This window comes from Triturus cristatus, chromosome 5_1 (genome assembly GCF_964204655.1).
Source record: "Triturus cristatus chromosome 5_1, aTriCri1.1, whole genome shotgun sequence".
Taxonomy (NCBI): domain Eukaryota; kingdom Metazoa; phylum Chordata; class Amphibia; order Caudata; family Salamandridae; genus Triturus; species Triturus cristatus.
In genome coordinates, this window is record NC_140587.1 from 123,743,178 (window position 1) to 123,768,105 (window position 24,928).

The 24,928-nt window shown below is 44.6% G+C and overlaps 1 protein-coding gene across 1 annotated transcript in view; it reads right to left on the minus strand.

Moving 5' to 3' along the window:
- The window catches only part of LOC146830355 (uncharacterized), a 485,325-nt gene that overhangs the window by 83,288 nt on the left and 377,109 nt on the right, over nucleotides 1–24,928 (minus strand). Inside the window, exon 10 of the mRNA XM_085603720.1 lies at nucleotides 3,850–3,903. Coding sequence (XP_085459846.1) covers nucleotides 3,850–3,903 — 54 coding nt within the window. The remainder of the gene's footprint in view (nucleotides 1–3,849; nucleotides 3,904–24,928) is intronic.

A 24,928-nucleotide genomic window follows, 5' to 3' on the forward strand; every position in this document is an offset into this window, starting at 1 on the left:
TGCGCAACTGTTTCCAATAAAGAGTGGGCGTAACGGGCCAATAGGCATTCAATGTTCACAGTCCACAATGCAAGGCTTGCGAAAGAGAAATTCTTTTTGCCCCAAATATTCAGTTTCTTAGATTCCCTGTCCAGGGGTGCGGATGGGAATGATTAATGAGGAATCTTGGGTCCCCTGGCGCAGAATGATGGTGACAGGCGATAAGTCTGTTCAGAGGAGCCCTGTGCTTTGTTTGGATCAGGTGCCCAAAAGGACATCAGTTAAGGCCTCGTTGAAAATTGAAAGGCTGGAAGGGTTCTGAGCAGGAGATATTCGGCTACATGGTCCTTCGTCAAAATGTTCATTTTGATGTCTACCAAAGCGAGCTGAAGGTCCAGGACTTCAACTGCCCTCCTCCATAAGCACAGTAGGTGGAGAAAGCAGACCTAAATCCGGTGAGGTATCCAGGCCACTGTTGTCACCCAGTTCCTCATACTAATCCATTTTGTGTCCAAGCTGGTCTTGGAAAGGGTCCAGCAACCCTTGCCAATCCTCCTCCATTCCGAGCCAATCAAAATAAGGCTGAGGACCCAAGAGTGCCCTCGGCGCCAGAATCGTGTCAAAAGACACTGGTCCAGCTCATCGGGGATACGGATAGGTCTGGTGCCGCTGTAGGGTGTAGGCGGCACTTGGAGTCTCAGCGCGGGGGCCGGGGAAGGTCACAGGGTAACAGCTGGCGCCAGTCCAGATCTGCCAATGGATCCATTGGGACCCATCGGTGCCTGAAGGGTCAGGTCGCCCCAATATAAAGAACAAGGCATCATAAAAATCTTCAAGCTGTGCAGGGGTCTGCAAAACGTTCTTGATCCTTCTTCTTCTGTAGTTTTAAGCAGCCGATCTGTGAGGCACTGCCCCTCTCAGATACTTATTCAGTGTTCTCTGGGGTCACACAGGAGGTTACTCCTGTCCAATGAGGTGCAGGACGACACCCCAGAGCATTACCATTTCCTCTAAAATGTGGCACAAAGGTCTACCAGAGAGCACTATTTCTCCAAAATTCACTATGGCTGAAGTCCCAGCTGAGAGACAAGAGTTAACTAAACCAACCTCGAGGATGGCTCATCTCCAAATTCTCCCTCCCACTGGCATCTGCAAATTCCTTCCTTAAGCCTGCCATCTCGCTGGGTTCAGAGAATAGGTGTGTAAATGAAACTGGTTTATCCTGCCTGTCTCCTTCTATGGAAGATTATTGTTTATGACCCCCCCCCCTGTCTCTGGCATTCATATTTAGCAGAACCCTGCCCTCTCAGAATGGCTCCATCACCCCAGGGGCAACTTATCACCTAATCAAAGCAGCCTGGCTAATCCACGTAACTCTGTCTAATCAGGACAGAGCACTGGAAGGCTTACATTTGGCTTACAGAGAAGAAAATCTTATAACTTCTTGTGTGTACATTCTAGGATAAATTCAACAATAGCATATTGTTGGATTTATCCATACCATTCTAGTAAGTCCTTGAATTATATTTTTATGATTCTCCTGGCAGCCTAGCGACGCGCAAGGGTATTGCTGACGAAAAATGTTTCCGGATCCAGCCTGACGCCTGGGGATATTCTAAGGTAGGGAATCTAACTAACTAATGTTTCTTACAGATATATCGTTACCGAAGGTAAGTAACTTGTTCATTAGTTCATAACTTTTTGCTGTATTAAACTATGTGGCTGGGGATCTGCAATGGGGAAAATAATTAGGGCAATTTCTCCAACTCCAGGTCTTCTTTAACATCTTTTATACAGGCCCTGTCTGTATCTTCAGGGCCCCCCACCCCTGGAACATCTAGCGGATTCTTTAGGTCGTCTGAATATGTACAAATATTGCTGACCCTCACTCCACAGTGCTGCTAACACAAACGTCGATTTTGGGAAGCCCTTTACTATACTGTGAAATGTGTAAATTCACTAAACCCAAAGCATATAAAACTTATTTTATAAGGGGCCTCCTTATAAATTCCACCACAGGGACACCTAGGGGAGACCCCGGGGGTACCTAATATTCCAAAACATTATAGCTTATTTTTTAAGTGCCCCAAATACCAAAGTAGAGTTTGGAAACACTTTGCATTTTAAAAGCAGTCTTGCAACACAGGCTGCTTTTAAACTGACCTCAGGCCTCTTCAGTGTGTATAGAGAGGGCTGCTGGCCTCTAAACTGCCATGCCCTATGTTATACTAGGGACTTAAAGGTAGCTTTACTCTACCTCCCCTATTATGTACTAGGGCCTTATAGGGGAAGGCATGCCAATTGTAGGGGTACCCTAACCCATAGTATACATTAGTGTATGTAGGTGTTTTCACTGTATTCTAAGTGTGTCTTCAGCACAGCACTGGCCTCGGGGCTTGGTTAGGCAGAGCAGAGGGACAGTCAGAGTAAGTTACCACCAGTACCAGTCACCCAAAAAATGGGGGTGCCCAGGACACAAGGATGAATTTACAACAATAATGTACCCCATTTTTGTGCACTATATGAAAAGCCAGCTTCCTACAGGCATCACATGTTTTAAAACCAGCTGGCCTCTAAGGGAACATTCTGTCACCATGGGAGAAAATCTCTCACAAAAGTGTTGACAAACGTTTTTAAAAAAAGTCAGTCAAAAAATGACTTTGGGTAGCTTCGACAGGATCCGCACTATCTGGTGCGGACAGGAAAAAACTGATGTCAGTGCCCTGGGGTGGGGCCTATATTGGGACCATGCTCGTCACTCCTGGTGCAGATGAAGACAACGACGCTGACTCAGAGCCGAATGGCACCATACCATCGCTCAGGGGTACTGCTCTAAAAGTTTCTGGATCCATCCTGGTGCTAATTCTAAGGTATGAAAACTGCAGCTAGAAGTCTCTATTAGATAAAGCATTACTGATTGTTTAAGTAATTTATTCTTCTGATGGATATTACAAACTGCAGATTCCCACCTTTAAAAACAATACCAAAGCTGTACCCTCCCAAAAGTGGTGGGTCTGTGGAATGCGTCTTACAACAGCAATTCTTGCAGGACCATGTAGGCAAAATTATCCTCTTTGCGGTTCCGAGAGTTGATACAGTAGTCTTGTGAAGGTATGGACAGATGTACATATTGCATCCTGTCAGCTGTCCAGCATAGGAAAGCCTCTAGCTAATGTCACCACCTACCACAGAGAGGACACAAGTCTGAAGCACCAACTTCAGAAAAAGTTGGTACAGGGCGACTGAGCAAAGCCAAAAGTTCACTGATATGATAAGTGATAACAATGAGAAAAACAATCTTGACTGTTGAAAGTCTCAATTTGTAACTGTGGTTAGTCTCAAAAAGTGCACTCATCATCAAGTTAAGGACCAAATTACGGTCCCACCGCAAAAAGCATTTGAAAGGGTGACTGGAATATAGAGAGTAGATTGGACATATAAAGAGAAGCCAAAAGAGGTGATAAGTAACCCTTAAACCCGCCCACGGCAAAGTTCTGCCAGGCCAGAGACAAAACAAAAGAACATCTGACAGTTTGGCTTGAAGCGGATCAACCTGTCTGTCCCCACACCAAGTGACATATTTAGACCAGTGTAGATTGACTTCCTAGATGAGCAGTGAACTGCCAAAAGCACATCCAACACCTGTGGAGTGTGGTTGAAGCCAATCAAACTTATCTTTGGTAACGCCTTATCTGGTAGAGTCTATCTAGCCGTGATTCCTTACCTTTGAATTATCCCCAGACGTGAAACTGGATACAGAACTTTTTTTGAGTAGTGACATTGCGTGTGGGTAGTAAGCATAGTTTTTTGTATGGAGCTATAGGCAGACAGCACTGTGAGGGAAGCAAGTTAAAACAGGAAAGTACTTACTCGTGCTCCTGCTAACTTCCTTTATTGAGCGCTGGGCAATTTTCGGGGTAGTCTCTGGGGAGAAGAACCAAAAAGGTTAAGTGCCTCGTCAATGTACTAAACATATTCATGAGCAGACATTTACATTTCATAATTGCTAGTTAGTCCAAGCTCTAACCAGAATGCAGTACTATCCTGTACATTAATCCAATTATGTAAATTGATGAATTGTATATACACATAACGCATAGGGCTAGAAAAAATACAAGTTACTTATTTTCGGTAACACTCTTTCTGGTGGATACTCTCTCTACCTGCAGATTCATCACCTTTTAACTAGTCCCCCACACATTAGACTAGACCCAGAAACTCAAAAGCATTACTCCTGCGCACCAATAGATAATGTCATGCAGCCCTGTACTGCCAAAGTTCCTCAACGTAAGTATAAGTGCCACGTAGGCCCAATGACGCCAGTTGCTTTCTTGCCCTCAGACACAGAGCCCACCTGCAAATTGGCTAGAACAGTGTGCAAATCTCTAGCTATGGGCCTTTTTAGGTGGGAATCCATTCCACAGAATGGCGAGGATTGATGGGGAATGTGCCATTAGATTGTATGAGGAAAGTGGTGTATGATATGGTGTGGCTGTGCTACATCACTGAGTAATGCACTTACAATACTACCTCGGGTCCAGTTCGGCTCGTTTAAAACCTTAGCTCAACCCTGGGTAGCTGTGGCTTTGAGCAGGCAGGTTTAAACAAAGGAGCAAGTGCAAAACGGACAAGTTACTTACCTTCGGAAAAGCCTTATCTGGTAGAGACATAATCTTGCCACAGATTCCTTACCTTTGAGCTTCCAGGAATCAGGCTGGATCCGGAAGATTTTTCTTAGCAGTACTCCTGCATGCCAGTAGGTAGCATCAATTGACTCTGTTTGATGTTGGTAGCGTCGTGTTAGTTGGAGGTGGGACCGCGGAAACAGAGCGGTCAAACAGGTCCTCTCTGAGAGCCTGAGAATCCAGGCAATAGTGTCCTGCACCCCGAACTCAGATCATCACTGGGCTAGAAGAAGGACCAAGAAAGGACTGCCCTGCCGCACTGTGGAACCTGCAAAGAGGCTGCTCTGTCATGGACCCCACCTGTTGAACCTGGTGGCTACCAAAGGAGAGGGACTGTGCCTGCTGTGTCCTCCAGAGCAAAGTCAAAGCCAAGAGATCCAAGGCTCAGTGAGCTTGCCACCTGTTCACAGCACAGGGGCACAACAGCTGAGAAGCCTGCAGGGGCAAGTTGGTAGAACAAAATCTTCAACCCACCACAAAGTGCCACAGTGCTGCGTCAGGGACCAGGACCCAAAGCACAAAGTTGCACCCTAGTTTGCTGAATCTGGGAGTGTCATCAGAGTGCGGCTGGCACCTCAGTGGGCCCAGGAATGTTGGCCCTTGACTGCGATACTGAGGGACTAGTAGTCCAGTGTCAACTAGACGTCTGCCAGCACTGAGAGGACTTCGAGGGGCCTTAAATCTGTGACTATGACCATCTCACCCCCTTCACAGGCTGAAGAGTAGTAGCACAAAGACCCCTGTCGACTGCTTCTGGTTCACAGCATCCTTTGAGTATCTTCAGCATCCTTCATTCTTTACATCAGGTCCACTTCCACAGAACTTCCTGCAAAGGATAAAAGTGCCTGGAACTGACTTCGGAATGCTTCACCTGCTGAGGTAACAATTTCTGAGGACCTTGCTGTTTCCCATGACAGGCTACCTACTGGAGTTGATCATCTAAAGGGACTCCAAGAGACTGCATTCAACCTAACCCAAGCTTTTTAGTAAAAAAGTTTCTAAGTCTCAAATTTGTTGATTTTCCCAATGCTTTTCATATTTGAGTGAAATGCTCTGATTTACTATACTTTTTAAATTCCATATCTCCGGAACCCTCCGGTGGATCTTTTTCCTTGTGTGTCTAAAAATACAAAAAAATAGTCTATTTTTATAAACTGGCGTAAGATTTTTTGGGTGTCTTGTCGGTTTCTTCTTCAATTGTTATGATACTGTTTAAATGCCTTAGACTTATTTCTTTGAATAAGCCTTGCTGCTCATAGCCACTGCTACCCAGGGTTGAGCTGAATGATTAATAAATGAACCCTAAGGGTACTAAAGGGGTTGGTATATGTATTACATAGTGAGGCCGCACAACCACACCATATAATACACCCCATTTCAGGTGTACCCTGCAATCTACGCTGTGTGACACTGAGGCCTAGGAATAATGAGTACTGTGGGGGCAAGGGGGAGGATTTGGTGTATGCAGGGGACTGCCTTCCACCCTTCTCCATCCTTCATCCTCCTCTCATTACCTTACTGCCAGTGCTTTAAATTGGCAGGTACTCACAGGTACTGAGTGCCGGCACTTTAAATATTTTTCTGTGTTAGTACCGGAACTTCTCCAGGCTTGAGGAGTGTACCGGTACTCACTTGAGCCTGTCCGGTTTTGGACAAAATGGTCACGCTATCATGACCATTTTCCAGTGAGCAGTCACTGCTTTAAATATGACGCATAGGTTCACCCTCGACGCTGCAGTGTGGCAGAAACTAAGGGAATCCTTGTAAAGGCAGCCGTTCGCTATAGTTTTCCCTTCCTTCTTTGCCAGCTGTATCTGTTGGTGCCCATGTTCCCTTGTCCTTCACATCTAACATGAGCTTCAATTGGAATTCCATAGAGCATATTATCAAGCCCATTATCGCCGTTTTAGCGGCAGTTTTCTGCCTCTAAAGCGGGATAAATTTATCACCTGTCTTGATAATATGCCCCTAAATCTCTCGCCAGACCAGCGCATGCGCTGGCTCTAGCGAGACCTAAAAACACAGTGTTCATCTTTCCAGACTAGAACATGATGGTGCAACGCCGTTCAGCCTATTTCTTAGGGGTGAAGAAACGGCTAAGGCAGGTCGGTCTTTGCTAATCGCTCCTCTGCCCAGCCAAGCTTAAAATCATGGGGGCATATCAACAAGGACTTTATCTCACCTTTTTAGATAAAACTGGCGCCCGATCAGCAACAGGGTGCTAACACGCAAATTTGCATGTTAGCACCCTTTTACTCTACTCTTCCCCTTGCATCTCTAATGAGATGCAAAGGGGGCGTTCCAGAGTAAAATAATAGAAGACATTTCTCCTATTATCAAGGATATCGTTAACCATGTTAGCGATAAAAAAAAAGCAGCTCTAATCGCGGTTAACGCTCTTTTTTACGTCTGGTATTTTTCTGACTTAGCCACGATATCCTATGTAAGGTGGATATCATGGCTAAGTATGTCTATCCCTATCAGCAAGCTATCGCCAAACCTTGTGGGATTATTGCTGTATTTCCAGCAATAATCTCACAATTGGCAGCTTGCGCTCTGAATTTTATCGCTTTTGAGAAAAGCGTTGCTGATAGCATGCTATCTCCGCGATAAAATTCAGAGTTGGCCGGCGATAATTATCCTCACGCTAAGAGCGCTGAGCGATAATTATCGCCGGCCCTTGCTGATATACCCCATGGTTGGCACAAGAGTTACTTTTTCACTGAATCTTGGGGTGCTTGAGTGGAGCAGTGGTGGTAGGAGACTTCCACCTGTGCACCAGCGGCAAGCATGCCGCTCGGACTCCATGTTGAAGGAACTGAGGGGCTCATATCGCCAGTGGCGCTGAAAACCATGGTGCTCCTACTCCAGAGCAAGCCATGGAGTAACGAGCTCAGACCCTGACAACAGCAGTTGCACGGTGGGTGGATAGGCATCTGCTCATATTTCAGAGGACGGCGTGTCTGATATCGAATCCACCCGCTCCACAGACAGCAATGGTGATTTTACTAGATGTGACTCAGCAGACAGCAGAGGAAGTCCTGTGCGAGCCACTCAGCACATATGCCATACTTTATCTCAGAGGACCTGCTTCTGACCGACTCCTAATCTTTTATGACAATAATTGTGAAGCAATGGGCCTCTCTGACAAATTGAATCTAAGTGTATCTCGTAGCCTGGCCAGACGAGAAGAGAACTGCGGATAAGCTGGCTGCCCCTTTCGCCTGCCTCCTGGGTGATATCGGTGTGCGAAAGTGCATTTTTAGGAGCATCCCATCCATGGGAAAGTTTTTTACTTGTTTGGGTGATCACATGTTCTGGGTTTGCCCTGGGTGGGGAGTTGTGTTTTCTATTATTAAAGTTTGTGGAGTCATGCGGCGCACTGTCATATTCCTTTCCCTGTAACACTACTCCTATGTCTAACTGTGAGGCTGCGGTTCTATGACTTGCAGCTCTCGCCGGAGTCCACCCCCTTATATTTTATTAATAGAATTGTTAAAGTTGGCATAATCACGTGGAATCTCTGTGGCAAGGGCACTGCATGGGAAAAGGCATTCAATCCAACAATACCTTAGAAGGAGGGGCACATACCTTGTTTTATTAAAGGAAACTCTTGTGGCGGGAGAGTGGGACACCAGACTGAAAACGTGCTGGCGGGGACAATGTTTCTGTACCACATATTCTGCATTTACCCGGAGTGTACTGGTTTGGGTCCGACCGGAAGTCCCCTTCTGACACATGGGGTCAGAGGTCGACCCAGAAGGCCGCTATGTATTTGTGGAAGTGCAACTTGATGGCAGAATGATTTTGTTGGGAAGAAGATACGGCCCTAATGTGGCACAGCCGACTTTCCTACCACGTCTATCCACAATACTCACTTAATGGACTCACATTCCATGGACACTTGAAGACTTCAATTGTGTGCTTGATCCACACTTGGATTGCCCGCATTCACCACTACCAACCACCCAAGTAGTAACGTCTGCGGCCCGCCTCTCCCAATGGCTGCAGCACTGGTCTTTATTGGACTGTTGGAGATTGCCACATCCCGGCTCTAGAGAGTTCGCCTACTTCTCTTCCCTCACATGACTTGCATATGCAGTTAGATCAGATATTTTTTGAACCAGATACCAAGCTTCTGGCAGCGGGAGCGGAATATTTAGGGAAGACTTTCTCTCACCAAATTCCCCTGCGGATACAGTTGGAGTGGGGAACGCCACAACCACCTATCCCCACCTGGCCCTTGAAGCCTGCCATGCTAGAAGATCCAGTTTTTCAGGACGAGACTGTTGAGCCTTTGTCCCTCTATCTGCATGAAAATTGGGGTACATTCACTTCAAAGTTAATAGACTGGGAGGGGCTGAAGGTTGTTCTTAGGTGCCATTGTATTTGTGCCGCCTTAAGGATGAGGGCAGAACTACTAAAAGACCTGGTCCATGTTGTCAAGGTGTTCCTGAGTAAACTGGAGGCTGAAGCCTGAGCTGACTGTGTGAAACTGGGAGCATTAATAGAGGCACTGGGTAGGCATTCCCAACTCATTTAGCAGCTCCGCTGTCTAGATTTCCGCATGTACCAAGCAACAATGCATGCAGAGGGGCCGGTTATTAGCTTGGCTGTTATGTAGCACTACTCCAATTTAACCAATTACAGTGCTCAGACATGCTGTGGAACAGGTGGTCATGAATCAGGTAGACATACATAAAGCATTCACCACACATTATGAAGCCCTATGTGACTCGCTGTTTGTGGATCGAAAGGATGCCATACAGCGCATCCTCGCTTCTATAACATTGACTGCGGTGATTCAATTGGACAGAGAAGAGCTTAATGCACCTCTCACATTGTAGGACATAAGAGGGATCATATGCAGCAAGTAACAAGACCCCGGGGCTCGATGGCTTCGCAATAGAATTCTATAAGGCATAGGAGTCCCACCTCGCCCCCAAATCACTTGAAATATACCAATAAGCCCAGTCGGAGGGTTAGCTACCACCCACATTGCATGAGTCCTTCTTAGTATCCCTCAAGAAGCCGGACAAGATCCCTTGGAATTTGCCTCCTACCGTCCACTGTCCGTGATGGGGTCCGACTTCAAGTTTTTGAGCAAGGTCATTGCGGGTCGACTATACAAGCATATTCCGCATCTGGTACACCTGGACCAAAACGGCTTCATGCCTGGATAGTCTACCACCCTTAATATCTGCCGCCTACATAGAGTGATGGAGCTTTTTTCAGACCAGTGGCCATATGCTGCATGCATGGTACTGGACCTGGAGAAGGCTTTTGACATGGTGGATTAAGGTATTTATTTTCGGTCTTGACCGCCTTTGGCATTATGGGGAGACTGAACTGTCTAATTTGTCTTCCGTATGTAGAACCCACAGCGGGGGTGAAAATTAGTCAATGGATCTCCCCTCCCTCCCCAGTGAGCTGGGGGATGTGGCAGGGCTGACTGCGGTACCCATTGCCTTTCGCTTTAGCAATGGAACCCTTAGCCCAGAGACTTAAGAAACAAGGATAGATTTGGGGCATTCCTCTAAACAAAGAAACCCATGTTTTCTTGTATGCGGACGACACACTGATCTACATTAAAGACATTCCAGAGGGTATAACAAGAACACAGGACATATTGCAAGAATTCTGCGCTGCCTCGGGCCTAGTAGTAAACTGGGCTAGATCCTGGCTATATCCGTTTTGTCCGGATTGCCTCCAGCAGCATTACATTGTGGATTCCTAACCCTTACACTTAGAGCCCCGCACATTTCTCTATTTGGGAAAAAATATGTACCATGAGACGAAGGACCTAACAAATGGCAATCTCACAAGAGCCATAGCCTCACTGAACCCCCAAATGGCGTTGGAGCACATTACGGCTCACAATACAGTGCAGAGTGTCTTTAGCAAGGATGATACCTTGTCTGCTTTACTTTTTTCATAATCTCCTGGTCTATTCTCCCACATCCACCTTCCACACATTACACTGTTGCATCTGAAACAGTGGGAGGAGGTGTGTTGTGCTTCATAAACTGCAATTACCTGTAGATAAAGGGGTGTTGGAAGCCCAAAACATTATTATTTGGCAGCGCAGCAGCAGTGGCCCATGTATTGGCTCGAAGGGTACCTCACAGAAGATTGTACTCCTCCTATATTATATTTTAGTAGTCAAGAAGATATCCCATTTCCTTTCTATGAAAAAGCTATTTTTTAAATTATTTTTTGTGTTTATTCATTATCCAACAATTTAGGTTACATCGTTGCTTTTCCAGAGTATTATTTAGGGTACATCATTAAAACTGCGCCAGCCGACACAAGTTTCATCCTCACTGGTCAGTCGGACCAGGGCTGTCTCAAGGCTGAAAGAGATGTAATTAGGCAGTATGGGTCAATGTAATATGAGGAGCCAGCTGTAGCCGATCACCAAGTGCATGATGTGAAAATTGTGTGAGTAAAAACAATAAAAATATGTTTTTACAGTGAAGCTGCTGTAGATTATAAGAAAGTAAAAGATCCATAAGCAAGAGACAACGATGGATGTGAAGGAGGACTGGGCCAATGCATAATGTGAGACAGACAGTGTTACTAAAGAGAGAAAATAGAGTAACCATTTTAAGCATTAGGAAAATTAAAAAGGGTTAAGGACGCATTTTCAGTGCTGGCAGGAGATTATATAGTGTAGCAAATTTTACTATTTTATCATTTTAACAATTTCCGCATGCAGGCATTCCGATTTTCAATTCATGTGTTAGTACTTTTTTAGTAATCATGTGGAATTATTTTCATAAAATATATTCTTGAACAGCATTTGATATATTAGAAAAAAAAAATAATAACAGAGTTTTTCTGTATCATTAGTATGTGCCAGGAGAGCTTTAGTTGGTGACTTCACTATTCATAATTGTACAGTATAACTATACCTTCTTAGTACATTTATAGATCTTGGTTATTTCCTTTGAGCATATTAAACAATGTGTCAATCTTCAAGTAAATATATTTATGTCGATGTCTAAGGAAAAAGAGAAAATAGGAAGAGGGGGATAAGGAGCAAAGAGGAGAACGACCATGCGGTTTATGTAAGCTAGGTGTGGGAGAAAGGGTTACAGTTGCGTAGTGAACACCAACTCTTTAGGATTATGTTTGTCTATCATGCACATAGCAAAATGGAGGACATCAGGCTCAAAAACATTTTGTAGTACTACAATATTGAGGCTGGAAAGGTCCAGTACCTCAAGTTAATCTCCAACCCATCTAAATTACATTTGGGCAATACCATCCGGGATCAGGATCCCTGGACCATCGAGAAACTGGGTTCACTAAAATCAAAGGGCCCTGCTTCCTGGAGTGCCGTTGATTCAGTATAAAAACAAAAAAAACACACATTTCAGAACTGCTCATCAACGAAAAAGAACGAAGAGTGGAGTTACTGGACTATCCTCCACATTAAGATTTCCAAAGTAAACTGGCTTACAATAGAACATGGCAAACTACGACAACCGAAGAGAACAAAGAAATATCAGATTAGAGGAGATATTTGACCCTTCAGGTGCTGGTACCTCAAGACAACCAAATACTGTCAATCCCCACTCCGCAAAAAATATGTTTCAAGCGCTTGAAAAAGCTGTCAAAAAAAGAGACATCAAAATGGTGGCAAGGGGCCTCACTTAAAAAATATCTAGAACATAATTTAATCCCAAGGGGACTCAGGATCCTCATCTTTCCCCCAATGGAAACATCAGCTCCAGAAAGATTACAACAGTGGGAGGACAACTTGCGAACAGCCTTGAAATACATGCTACACCAATTAATTGACATATCTCAAGATGAATTCAAAAGATACAAAATGGGTGTATACTCCCGATCAAAAAGAATTGAGGAAGCAAATTGGGGAGATGTCACTACAAAAAATTATGAAATCCTGAACAAGGTCCTTGACGACTATGAGGAAGATATCATCCAAAGGAAGAATCGGAAATTCAGACGAGACATGACAGATTACCAACCAGGCAGAGTTTATACATTCTCTTAAAAAGTACGACAACATCACAACCACAGCTCCATCTACACAACTTATCATTTCATCTGCAACTATTCCATCCTCAGAAGCAGAATCCGTAAGAGACCCAGAGGCTATGACCAGTTCTAGAGCGAAGGTGAATTTTCACGAGAAAGTGCGCAGACATCGCCTGGGCAATGCCTAAGACAATCGGACCAGACCTCCAAGTACAAACACACCAAAACAAAATATCGTGGGAGTACAAACAGGAGCCAGGAGCAAGGAACTGACCAAGTCGCTACCCCGCATACAAAAATTGCCTCTAACCAACTAGTGATCAATCTCTCAAAGACGACGCTGAGTGAAGCCCATTATCAAATCCTGAACAAAGGGTTGCCCTTTTGCCCAACAACAAGATGGGACATAGAATGGACCAAAATTGACTTATTTAAATTTGCAAGAAAACGGAAACTTCACTCTTTTTTTAACTAACAAAATTCCACGACCTACATCAAGTGGTAATCTATTACCTACAAGTGACCTCTCTGCACAAGATCTCTAGAGACTATAAACTTACTTACTCACCTGTCAACGGATGTTGCTTCAAATGGATTAGAATCCTTGACCACAACGGCGGAGGAATTAGGAATAGATATCTTCCATTCTAAACCAACAACTCTAAGGAAAAATCAAACTTCACACCAGCCTTATCACCAGGCAATACAATCAGTTATAAAATATAGTTCTGTGGGGCCGATATATATTGATGATATATTACTTATATGGCAAGGATCTGAAAGCCTCTTGAAATATTTCATCCATCCAAACAAGTGGGTTATAGATATAACCTACACTATCTTTAAGAAAGAAATCTAATTCCTGGAACTTACCCTTTATATTGAACAAAACACATTACAAATAAAAAAACACAGAAAGACCACAGCTGCACATTCCATTCTTCATGCTTCCAGTAGTCATCTCCACCATACAATTGATAATATTCCATCAGGAGAATATCGTAGCGCATGTAGCTCAAAGGAAGAGTATGATAAAAAAATCCTTGGAAATCACAGAAAGACTGAGCCAAAGAAGATACAATCAAAAACGTCTCAAGGAAACACGGCATCTTTTTGCTCAAACAGATCACAATTCTCTCCTACATAACATCAATCCTAAAAATCATCAACCAGCGATCCGTTTCCTGACCCAATACAACAACGGACAACAACATATATGTAAGACTCTCCAAAAACACTAGAACCTTCTAAAACAAAACCTCACTATATCAGATGCCCTCAAAGATTCACCACAACTCAGTCACACATTGAGTAAAAATCTCCAAGACACTCTATGTCCCTCATTTCTACAACTGAAACAAGACACTCCAACCTTCTTACATCGGCCCAATGGCTTTTTCACCTGCTCAAACTGCTCAATCTACAAAATTTGGAAGGTCCAAAACCAAGGATGTAAACGTGAACGGCCACTCATTTCAAATCAGAGACTTCATAAACAGTGAGAGCACAAACATAATTTATGGATGCTAATCACCTGCCCCTGCGGAAAACACTATATAGGTAGCACAACCTGTCCTCTCAAAATTCAGATCTAAGAACATTATCAGATCATCCACAAAACAGATGTATGCCAGCCAGTAGTTGAACACTTTGAGACTAAGCATCCACACCATCGCACTTTTACTTTTTGTGCCCTTAAAAAGCTGAAGCAACAAGCCAGAGGAGGCAATCTTGAGCTTAGACTACGCCAACTAAATGAAAGTGCCCTAATCATTTGTTTTGAAACAGTGGAAAATGGTCTGAACAAAGACAATGAGTGGCACAACTGGCTCTAAGACATCTTGCCTCGAACTGTGTAAAACTACCAAGCCATCTAGATGCCTCATCTGCAGAACGATTCATCATTGTAAACTGTAGATGTCAATATGCCATTGTGGAATAGCCTTAAAATATGTCAATTTGACAACATGTGTCAGAGGTCTATGACATATGTACTTCATGTGTCTGTTTTAATGTCTGAGCAACCTTACAACATTTCTCATCTCATGGTTAGGAATTTACGTACTTTGGTCTCTCTGTGCAGTCCCTTCTTTCTCCTGGATAATTTTCTCATAATCGAGAAGTTTTCTGCTCCTAGTTTCTCTGTCTTTCCCCAGGGTTAAATACCCTTTAACTATATGGACCGTCACTGCCTTTTCTCCTGGCTCAAAGCCTTTTTGGTAACCAACAACTGCAGTGCACACAAGATTGTTGTCACAGTCTATTTTCTCATGAACAATTCGATAAGATTATCATTCGCCATATATGTGGCGTTTATATCTTACTCATTTCTATTTAAGGGCCGCACTAATGTGTAGAATTACCTCCTCGACATGGGCCTCCCTCCCATGTTCAAGGTTTCTACTATATGGACCACTACTTCACACTGGACCTTTGGTATACTCTAATATTCAGTACACATACAGTCTAAATGCACACAAGATAGCACCCACATTTTACTGTCCACTGTCTGACACTATGAATTGAATATTACTCGCCACCGAGGAAAACTTAAGATGGCGGCCAAATTCGCCTTGATTTTTCATGCACTTGACATGCTAACGCACATAGAAATGTATTGACTTGTTTCTGATTCTACTACGAGTATGTAAAATCATAGATGTAACTCCACGATTCTTCCAGGACCCAGTCTCAAATTTTATCTAATTATGAGGACCTATTTCTGTAATATGACTCAAATGGTCATGGAGCATCTTTCATATTGCCAACCTATTTAACCGTGCAAATCACGGTATAGACCAGTAATTTAGGAGTCATACAGCTAATCAAACGTGCGCGATTGTCATTTAATTTAATTTGATCTTAATGAACTACTACCCACTCCAAGATGGTGATAGAGCCTATGTGGGAATCAATTCAAACAAGCAAATTTCCTTACCTATTCAAAGATGGCTCCCATATACCACGCTGTTAGATTGTCACGACGTTTATATGCGGGATTGATCCAGGACTACTACTACGTTAACTAAATAGAAGTAGGTAGATGCCTGTGTTTTGCCACCTGATTCGGGAAATCAATTCTTCTCGCTACGCACTAACTCGGTGCTTTCTTGAGTTCGATGCTCGTAACTTTGAGCCCGAACATACGACTTTCTGGAGGATACTAGGAAGTATCTCTTCAATACTGGCTGATCCCCACAACAGCCACCTAGATTACTCTTTGTCAGTCTGGTTTCACCATCTTTATGAGCCAATACACCTAGGACTGCTGCAATTTTGCTGCCCTGTAATGAGCGATTTGCACATTATAATGCAATAACTCTGATGTCCTCCATTTTGTTATGTGCATGATAGACAGACATAATTCTAAAGACTTGCTGTTCACTACGTAACTTTAACTGCAACAAATGATGGACGGAATGCTGGATGATTCAAACATTCTCCCCCAGTCAAGAGCTCTGGGTTAAATTCAGCATTCCATCCATCATTTGTTGCAGTTACACTTTTCACCCTTAGTGGGATGGGTATGCCCAGACGTGGGTCCCTTGCTCACTGTGCCACTGGATTCAAGCAAGCCTGGCTGATGAAGGGTGACATAGCCTGAAACCGGTCCCAGGATGCTTATTTACGATCCAGGGAGGACCTGGCTGGGCCGTTCGGTCTGGACTATTCCCATGCAGCAGAGGGTCAAGACTAATTTGCATATGGCTGGGTCCAAACTGGGGTGGCGTAGTGGGCAAAAGAACAATTGATTTAACCCAGATCACTTGACTAGGGGAGAATGTTTGAATCATTCAGCATTCCATCCACCATTTGTTGCAGTTACACTTTTCGCACTAAGTGGGACGGGTATGCCAAGACCTTGGTCCCTTACTCACTGTGCTACTGGATTCAAGCTTGCCTGGCCGATGAAGGGTGACGTACCCCGAAACTGGTCCAAGGATGCTTGTTTACGATCCAGGGAGGACCTGGCTTGGCAGTTCGGACTGGACTGTTCCCATGAGGCACAGGGTCAAGACTGATTTGCATATGGCTGGGTCCAAACTGGGGTGGTGTACTGGGCAATGGAACAATGGATTTAACCCAGATCTCTTGACTGGGGGAGAGTGTTTGAATCATTCAGCATTCTGTCCATCATTTGTTGCAGTTACACTTTTCACCCTAAGTGGGACGGGTATGCCCAGATGTGGGTCCCTTGATCACTGTGCCACTGGATTCAAGCAAACCTGGCTGATGAAGGGTGACATACCCCAAAAAAGGTCCCTGGATGCTTGTTTCCGATCCAGGGAGGACCTGGCTTGGCAGTTTGGACTGGACTGTTACCATGAGGCACAGGGTCAAGACTGATTTGCACATGGCTGGGTCTAAACTGGGGTGGTGTACTGGGCAATGGAACAATGGATTTAACCCAGATATCTGGACTGGGGGAGAGTGTTTGAATCATTCAGCATTCCGTCCATCATTTGTTGCAGTTACACTTTTCACCCCAAGTGGGACGGGTATGCCCAGATGTGGGTCCCTTGATCACTGTGCCACTGGATTCAAGCAAGCCTGGCCGATGAAGGGTGACATACCCCAAAACCGGTTCCAGGATGCTTGTTTCCGATCCAGGGAGGACCTGGCTTGGCAGTTCGGTCTGGACTGTTGCCATGAGGCACAGGGTCAAGCCCGATTTGCATATGGCTGGGTCCAAACTGGGATGGTGTAGTGGGCAAAAGAATGATGGATTTAACCCAGATCTCTTGACTGGGGGAGAATGTTTGAATCATTCAGCATTTCGTCCATCATTTGTTGCAGTTACGCTACGTAGCTATAACCCTTTCTCCGAAGCCCAGTTTACATAACCCACATGGTCGTTCTCCTTTTTGCTCCTTAACCCCTCTTCCTATTTTCTCTTTGCCCTTAGACATCGACATAAATATGCTTGCTTGAAGATTGACACAGGTTTTAATATGCTCAAAGGAAATAACCAAGATCTATCAATGTACTAAGAAGGTATAGTTATACTGTACAATTACGAATAGTGAAGTCACCAACTAAAGCTCTCCTGGCACATACTAATGATGCAGAAAACCTCTAACCATGTTATTTTTTATCTAATATAGTCTAATAGACTCGATCCAAAAGATTATAGGCCGAATGTTCCTGCATATAACCCAAACTTGGATAGACGACCAGGATATCCTAAGCCCAATGCAGGCAGGGTTCTGATCACGGACAAGCACAATTGACCAAGTCTTCCGTTTTGCCAATCTATATTGGAAGACGGTGGTCTTGGGGAATGGTGCCCTATATGCAGTATTCGTGGACCTAAAAGCAACCTTCGATTTGGTCCCACGGAGAAGGCTCTGGCAGGTTCTGAGGGAAATGGGCATGGCACCCGAGCTTCTCACTGTGATTATCCGTTTACATGAGGAGAATGTTGCCAGGGTGCGGTGGGGGGCGGGGGGGAGGTGACCAAGGACTTCCCGGTTGGCAGGGGAGTGCGACAGGGGTGCGTTTTGGCGCCGGCCCTGTTCTCCCTTTTTGTCGACGGGGTGGTCGGTCGCCTCTCATTGACCCCCACTGATGCCCCTACCTTGGCTGGTGTACGCATCCCTATCCTCATGTTCGCGGATGACACCCTAATTATCTCGAAGACCCCGAGTGGTTTACAAAAGGCCCTCGGATGTTTTGAAGAATTCTGTATAGAAAGAGGCTTGGAAGTTAACACGGGAAAAACAAAGTTCATGTCATTTAACGGATCAAAATCCTTCAAAGGGAAAATATATATGAACAAGTTACCCTTGGAGGAGGTTACCTCATTCACATATCTGGGGATAACACTACAAAAAGATATGCGTTGGGGCTGCCAATTAGACCATGCCGTGTTGCAACACAAACAAAAAACAGGTGCTCTCCTGTCTAGATTCAAATCTTCATTCACTAAGCCAATTTCTCCAGTTCTTGAAATCTATGGGGCGAAGGTCCTTGGCTCATGCCTCTATGGGGCTGAGCTTTGGGCCTTCAGTAATTTGAATAGTCTGAAGGTCCTAGAAAATGCGTTTATACGCAAGGTTACAAATCTCCCTTCTAGTACGCCACTGCGACCTCTATTGTTGGATCTAGGCAAAAAACCACTAGAACATCTGGCAAAGCTTCGTCCAATATTATACTGGCGCCGACTTTGGTGTACTGACGAACTTATCCACTACAGGAGAGGCTTTTTGGACTTAATTGAATCTGACAGATCTCAAAAAATAACATGGCTGTCTGGGATAAGATCTCTTCTGGGCAGCATAGGCCTGATTGAACTTTGGAAAAACCCTGTAAATGTTGTCTTCCCCACTAAAGAAAAGCTTAAAACACTGTATTGGGAATGGGTCTACAAGTTGGAAATTACCCAAGGTCTTTCCACCCATCTAACAGGTCGCTTCCTTGATCTAAAAGCCCACCCCTTCTTAGAGAAGTTTTGGGATCTCATTCCGATCGTAAGCTACACTTTCAATTACGTGTGGGAACATTACCTGTTGCAGAATTTACCTCTAGATGGGGGGGGCAAGGTACTAATAGTGATAGGTGCCACAGATGTGTCGAAGAATGCGAAAACATAGGACATGTATTATTTTTCTGTCCAATGTATGTAGCTCCCCGGAAAAAGTGGATAAAACCAATCTGAAGATATGCTACCGCGCTTCGCATCATGTGCACCAATCCCGCACCCCCGATTTGTATAGCGGTGGCCAAATTCCTAGGGTGGGCATGGGGCATAAGATTAAAAGCTTTGAGATCGTATTAAATCTTTCGCCATACAATATTACTATCTTTTGCCAACACCATTTGATGTAGTTACCATATGCAGTAAATTTAAGTAATGTGACCATTAAGTCATACGATGTCATCCTCTGTGTAACACAAGTCGATATGGGCTGGACTCACTCGCATGCCTTTGACCTTTATCTTTTTATAAACACTTAGCTTGACGGTTGTTTTTAAATTTAATTGCAATTTTATCTTTTTTTAGGTAATTTATAAAACATTTTTTATGTAATGCTTGTAAAAACATTTTTTATGTAATGCTTGTAAATGTGCTTTTATGACTTAATTGCCGAATAAAGCTAATTGAATTGAATTGAGTTATTTTTTATCTAATATATTTAATGCTGTTCAAGAATATAATTCATAAAATAATTCGGCATGATTACTAAAACATACTAACATATGAATTAAAAATTGGAATGCCTGTATGCGGAAATTGTTAAAATGATAAAATAGGGGGAGGAGCCAAGATGGCGACCGGGACGGCAGCGTAGACTCCCGGCTCCGTGAACCTCCGTATCCCGCACGGATATCCTGCATTAGATCCTCAGCCTGCGCTATGCGCCCGTGTTTGTGAATGAGAGCGGCAACCGATCGAGTGACTCCGAAGTTTCTGGCGGCTGTACCGCCGGAGAAACGGGTATTTGCAATTTGCGGCCTGTGCGGCCCTGGAGCCGGGACCTCGAGTGGACACCTTGGCCGGGTGGCAGTTTAACAACAGCGGCCTTTGGTGACTGGGTGGAGTCGGACTGCCGGATCGGTGCGACTATCGGCCTACATTTCGCCGTGGTCGCTTCCTACCACTAAGCGGAGCGGAACAAGTGCATGCCCGGGTGGCAGTTCCACGACTCTCCGGTGATTGCCTCTGCCTTCGACGGTGAGCTGCCCGAACGCCGCCCGTAACTTGCCCTGATTCCTGCGGGCTGCTCCCGGATTTTCGCGGGCGCTGGTCCGTGGTGGGGACGACGGTTGCCTGTGACTACATAACGGATACATTTTTGGTCTGCCTCCGGAACCCTGTTTGCCAGCGACATGGACCTTGATGCGCTTGCCCCTGGGTCCCGGTCCCAATACGGGTTGGACCTACCCGGCGGCCATCTTGTCACGATGAAGTCTACCATCCTGTCCACCAGGTCACAGCAGGAGCGGGAGTGTGCGACTCTGGGGAGCGTAGCGGAGCGATCGCAGAGAGCTGAGCTGGGGTACTGTGACCTTCTCGAGGCTCTCGGTGCCCTTCATTCCACCTTGCTTCATGGCGTTTGGGTATTGGGGAGTAGGCTTGATGGTGTGGCATCAGCGTTGGGACAGTTGCGGCCTGCCTGCCCTCAGATACACAGGGACTTCCTGCACTGCACTCAGGATGACAATGTCGGGGCCACCCCTGTGACTAGTGACCAGCTGGAAACTCCGGACAGTCTACTATTGTGTGATCGGCTGGCTGTGGGTCTGATCTGTCCCGGAGGTATTGGACCTAAGGGGGGGGTGGGGTGGCCTTGTCCGGTGCGCGGCCTCCGGCGACCCGGGGAAAACTCAAGCAACGGTTGTCTACTCTGGCTGATTCCGCCTTCCTGGACCTTGTGTGCAGTGCAGATCCTGGGGCAGCACTGGGAAAGACGTTCCTCCATAATGCGGACTGGGTTGGTACTCAGAGACTTCCACCCCACCGGGGTGCATCGCTTGCTGGTCGTTTTTGGACGCTCCTTTACCGTGTTGCATTGGACATGGCGCCGGGTCGAGGGGTATGCATGGGCGGATTTGCCAAGAGTGGCCAAGGATAAGAATGATCTTTCAGAGGTGGTCGGCTAATAGGCGGGCGGGCTCGGGGTTGCGTGCTCTCATGGTATAACTGTCGGTATAGTAGGTGCAAAATGCTCCCCATCTTTCTTTGACATGGTCGATTTAGTGTTGCTTACTGTTTGCTTTGGGGGAAACATAATGTGCGGGAGGGAGACGCCGGGGGCTTGTTTTGAAGGCCCTCCTCCAGTTTATTAATACTCTCTCTACCCCCCCTTCTGGTGGGGTTCTTTTCTTACTCCTTTTTCCCTGTTTCTTCTATATTTCGGGTCTGGTTCCAGGGCGACAGGCACACTGCTGGGGGGGGGGCCGTACTCATCTGCAGAGGTGCAGGGTGGGGGGTTGGGGGAGGGGATTCTTTAGTCTTTAATCTCTTTTTCCATGGCCTCCTTTTTCTTCTCTGATTCTTCTTGTTTTCTCTTTTCTGGGATCAGCGTGGTACACCTCCTTTGTTGTGAATCGTTGCCTTTTCATGTGTGCCACAATTTCCGGGGTGTTCTCTGGGCTTTAGGGCAGGGGACTGCAGGCGCAGCTGGGCATGATATTCTTCCCCATCCTGAATTTCCTGTGTCTGCGCCATTGATCCAATAGATTGCTGTTTATTGCTTACGTTTATCATTCTGCCTGCCTCTTATCGCTGTTGGGAAATTGTTCGGCACCTGATCCTTCTGTCTTTTTCCATTATAAAATGAAAACCCTTTTTATCCTGGAGTCCTACCTGCGCTGCTCACTGGCCAGACTATATTAGCATGAAGATTCTGCTCCCCGAGGTGCTACCTGTGTTAACATTTGATCTCTGTTGTTCTGACTGCTTAGCGGCCGGCCCCGGGGGGTTGTAGGCCCATACTTGTTATTGATTGAAATGTCAATAAAGGTTTTTCAAAAAAAAAAAAAAAAAAAAAATGATAAAATAGTCAAATGTGCTACACTACATAATCTCCTGCCTGCACTGACATGGCGTCTGTTGTATTTGTCATTTCATACTTCCTCCCATCCATGATTCGTTCCACCCACCCCCTTCTGTGCATGAGCCACTCCAGAATTTTGTGAAGATTCTATGGTGAGCTCCTTGATTCCAACGGTCACTCTGGGCCATGGATGTCGGACAGAACAGTTCAATAAAACTTACCTGCTGAGCAGAACTTCATTCCGTGTTTGAGGCAACTTATTTCGCTGGTGACGAGGAGCAGTTGTGTGGAGGGCAACTACCTGACATCCCCTCCATGCTTAGCCCAGCTGCGGTAACGTTCCCTGTGGATCCTAGAGTGCGTATGGTGAGCAGACATCGCGGACATCGGGAGCTACCGGATCTGGTGTGCAGGATTTATTCCTGAGCTGAAGTTAAAGAGGAAGTAGAAGCACGCACCCGGGTCATAAGAGTAGCGTCTGTCGAGGGAGGAGTTTCAGTAATTTCGTGAGGTAAATCTAGCTCGCTGAGGAAGCACAATATTCAACAGGGAACTGAGCACCACGTAATGTCACTGCAGCAAACATTTGAAAGATGAGCAGCGTCGTAAGGTAAAGAATTCAAGGTATTTGTGAGGAAATATTTTAGCGCCGTGTCGCAGGGAAAAAGAACTTAAAATAATTGTGTGGAAATATTTAATCGCATGTACCTGACACTGTTCAGGGTTTTTGAGGTAAATTTACCTCGCTGAGGAGGCACAAGATTCGACAGGGAACTGAACATTACGTAAATGTTACTGCAGCAAACGTTTGAAAGATGAGCAGCGTCGTAAAGGAAAGAATTCAAGTTATTTGTGAGGTATTATTGTAGCGCAGCGTCGCTAGGAGAAAGAACAATGTATACCTGTGAGGATTTTTTTTTTTGCGCATGTTCTTGACGATGTTTGGGGCTTCAATTTTGCCAAGAAGAGGTGCGAGGGAGTAAGCATACTGAAGGTGTGAGTCTAGGAGAATCTACCTATGAGGAAAGACATTCAGAGGTGAGTTAAGGAAGTTACAGTGACAATGATGGGGGACATTTTGAAGAGATTTGTCACTACTATGTACTGCAGTCAAGGGGATACCTTCTAGTGAATGTGCTTACCTATAAACCAACTCGAGAAAAATTAATTTGGATTTTGTGCTCATAACATTTGATAGGAAACCTGTGAAAATGGCTTCAGACTCTCAAATATTCTCTCTTCAAAAGAAAATACAACTTTATTTGCGTGAGACTTGAATTAGAACAAGGAAATAATTAATTTACAATATATGAAGTTTTAGTAAAAATTTTAAAAGAAGAATCTTGCTAGAGTTGGAGGGTATTTACATGTTGTAGTGGTATTGAATAATATTTTAAGGATTTAAGTACTACACTGAATTCTTTGACATAAGATAGTCTTGAATGTAAAGTTCAAATTTTATGTGAAATTAATTTGGAGGAATAACATGGCAGCGGCAAGTATGAACCAACCTCCACCGTTCTTATCGGAGGAAGGAGAACCCCAAATGGCATGGAAAAATTGGATTAAGGTGTTTGAAACATATTTAATTGCTATAGGTGCAAGTGGATTTTCTGCAATGAGGAGACAGCATATTTTATTACATAACCTGGGTGCTGAAGGGAGGAAGGTCTTTGACAGTCTCCCTGAACTTGAAGAAGAGGATGATGAAAGGGGTGAAAGGGATCTGTATGATATTACTATTAGGAAGCTAGAATTGCAATTTGCAGATAAGATAAATGTAATTTTAGAAAGACATAAATTCTTTGGAAGAAGTCAGGGAAAGAATGAAAAGGTAGGGAACTATATAGCAGTATTTAGAAGATTGGCAAACACTTGTGAGTTTAATGAATTAACAGATTCCCTCATTAGGGATCAATTAGTGTGTTGTACTAATTAAAAGATTCAGGAGAAGTTATTAGTGGGGAATCCTGATTTGAAGAATGCTATTGATATAGCCAAAAGTGTTGAGCATACAGCGGAATGTGTAAAAGAAATGTGTGTTACCAGTGAACAAGAAGTAAATGAAATACGTAGAGAAGATAAAAATGTGTGGGCTGTTAAGGAACAAAAGAAAGGTGAAATGGCGAAAGACATTAACAAGGGTAGATTTTATCAAGAAAACAGAATGAAGTGCTTTAGGTGCGGAGGCTTTGGGCATCTTGCTAATAGTGTAAATTGTTCGGCAAGAGCAGCAACGTGCAGAAATTGTAATTGAAAGGGACATTTTGCAGGTGTTTGCAAAGATATCTCTGGTAGAACTGTAAATGTCATTGAAAACAGTGATGAGGACAGGTGTTCTTCAAGTTGATGTGGATGGAAGTAAGGATGCATATATGGTAAATTTGCCCAAGTGTGAGATTAGATTGGATGGAAGGAGAGTAGAAGTTTTCGCAGACTCTGTTCTCCATTCACATTTATTAATAGTGAAACTTACCGCTCCAAATTTGATGATCAGGCACCACCCCTAGTTGAACCAGATGTAGTCCCAGTAGGGAATAAATAAAGATTCCATACCATTGGAAGGTGTAGCCATAATGAGGATCACGTTTAAGGACAGGAGCACTGTAGAAAAGGTGTATATTGCCAAGCAAGGGTCAAATCTTTTAGGATGGGCACATCAAAAAAAGTGCCTGTCATGTTGGTGGAAATATCGGCATGTGGCATGGAATTATTGGATGAATTCCCAGAAGTATTTTCAGACAAGCTAGGGTGTTT